Source organism: Macrotis lagotis, chromosome 5 (assembly GCF_037893015.1).
Source record: "Macrotis lagotis isolate mMagLag1 chromosome 5, bilby.v1.9.chrom.fasta, whole genome shotgun sequence".
NCBI lineage: Eukaryota > Metazoa > Chordata > Mammalia > Peramelemorphia > Peramelidae > Macrotis > Macrotis lagotis.
In genome coordinates, this window is record NC_133662.1 from 204,488,595 (window position 1) to 204,489,916 (window position 1,322).

The following is a 1,322-nucleotide window of genomic DNA, read 5'->3' on the forward strand; positions in this document are numbered from 1 at the left end:
CAACAAAGATAACAACAGCAGAGAAGAGTTGATTTGAGTGTATTGCCAAAGGTCTTCCAGTTTTTTGCCACCTGAGATTTTTTGGCGACTTCAAATAACAGAGCTCTTCAACATCAATATATACAAAGGGATTTTATTATTATTATTATTAATTATTATTATTATTATTAATATTATTAACCAGAAAATGGAGTTGGAGTCACTGGAAATTACAGCTTTATTTCTCATAATACATACACAGTATTTGTTGCCATCAACAGAGTTTTGTAATTTTTATAAAGTTAGAGCCAGATGCAATTCGGAGACACATGCAAGTTTTGGAAATGGACAAAGAAAATAACAGTATAGTACTGTACATAAAATAATTACAATTTATTAAACACATCTTCTTAGCACCTCCTGTGATGGATGGGAAGGAGCACCATGTCTTTTCTATAAATATATTGGTTGTTGATGGATTTTCGTTTGTTTGTTGTTTTTTAAAAGAATAGCACCAAAGGAATCCAAATAGGGGAAGGAGAGGAGAGAACAGGGAATGAAAAATCAACCCTAAGTTTTCCATCTCTGCCACAGTATACATGTCTTTCATGATTTTTGAATAATTTTAAGTCATGTGATTCTGGCCCTACAAGGGCAACACATATTTTCTAAATTATACATACATACACAGCAAGACATTTTCTACACCATCCATATTCAAAACTTGCATGTGGCATGAAGAGGGCTGCTGGTACCAAGATAAAATGTTTGTCCATTTATAAGTTCTTTGCCCTAATCTTAACCAAGAAAACAAACTGGGCCAACTTCGAATCCAAACTTCTGATTCTGATCTCCAAAGTCATTAATCATCACATCAACAATAGGTACTTGATCTATCTTAGGGGTGTTGATTTCAATCACACTCTTCCCAAAGCCTTTTCTTGACTGTAATTAAAAAAAAAAACAACACAATAACAATGATTATGTGTAAACACATTTCTCAAAAGCCTTTAATTAATATACTCTGTATTTTCCTAAGGTCAAGGGGAGAATAGACAGATATTGAAGGGAATATCTCTACCTTGCTTCTAATTTGTTATTTGTTGTAAATATTGTTTAGTATTTGGAAATTACCATTTTTTTGGTATTATGGAAATCTTTCCAATTGAATAATTGATGAAAATATTACAAAATTAGCAGGGCAATGGGAAAGATGGAACCATAATACTATATGCAAAAAGGGAATAATATTCTATTAGGAAATGATATAGAAACCATAGTTTGAAAATTGATCCTCTATGGCACCATAATTCATAAGTATGTTACATTTTCATGGTTTTTAT

General features: G+C 31.7%; 1 protein-coding gene across 1 annotated transcript in view; it reads right to left on the reverse strand.

Annotated features, from left to right (window-relative positions):
* Positions 1 to 777: 777 nt before the first annotated feature.
* LOC141489455 (uncharacterized) overlaps positions 778 to 1,322 on the reverse strand; it is a 216,996-nt gene continuing 216,451 nt past the window's right edge. Inside the window, exon 50 of the mRNA XM_074190069.1 lies at positions 778 to 924. Coding sequence (XP_074046170.1) covers positions 778 to 924 — 147 coding nt within the window. The remainder of the gene's footprint in view (positions 925 to 1,322) is intronic.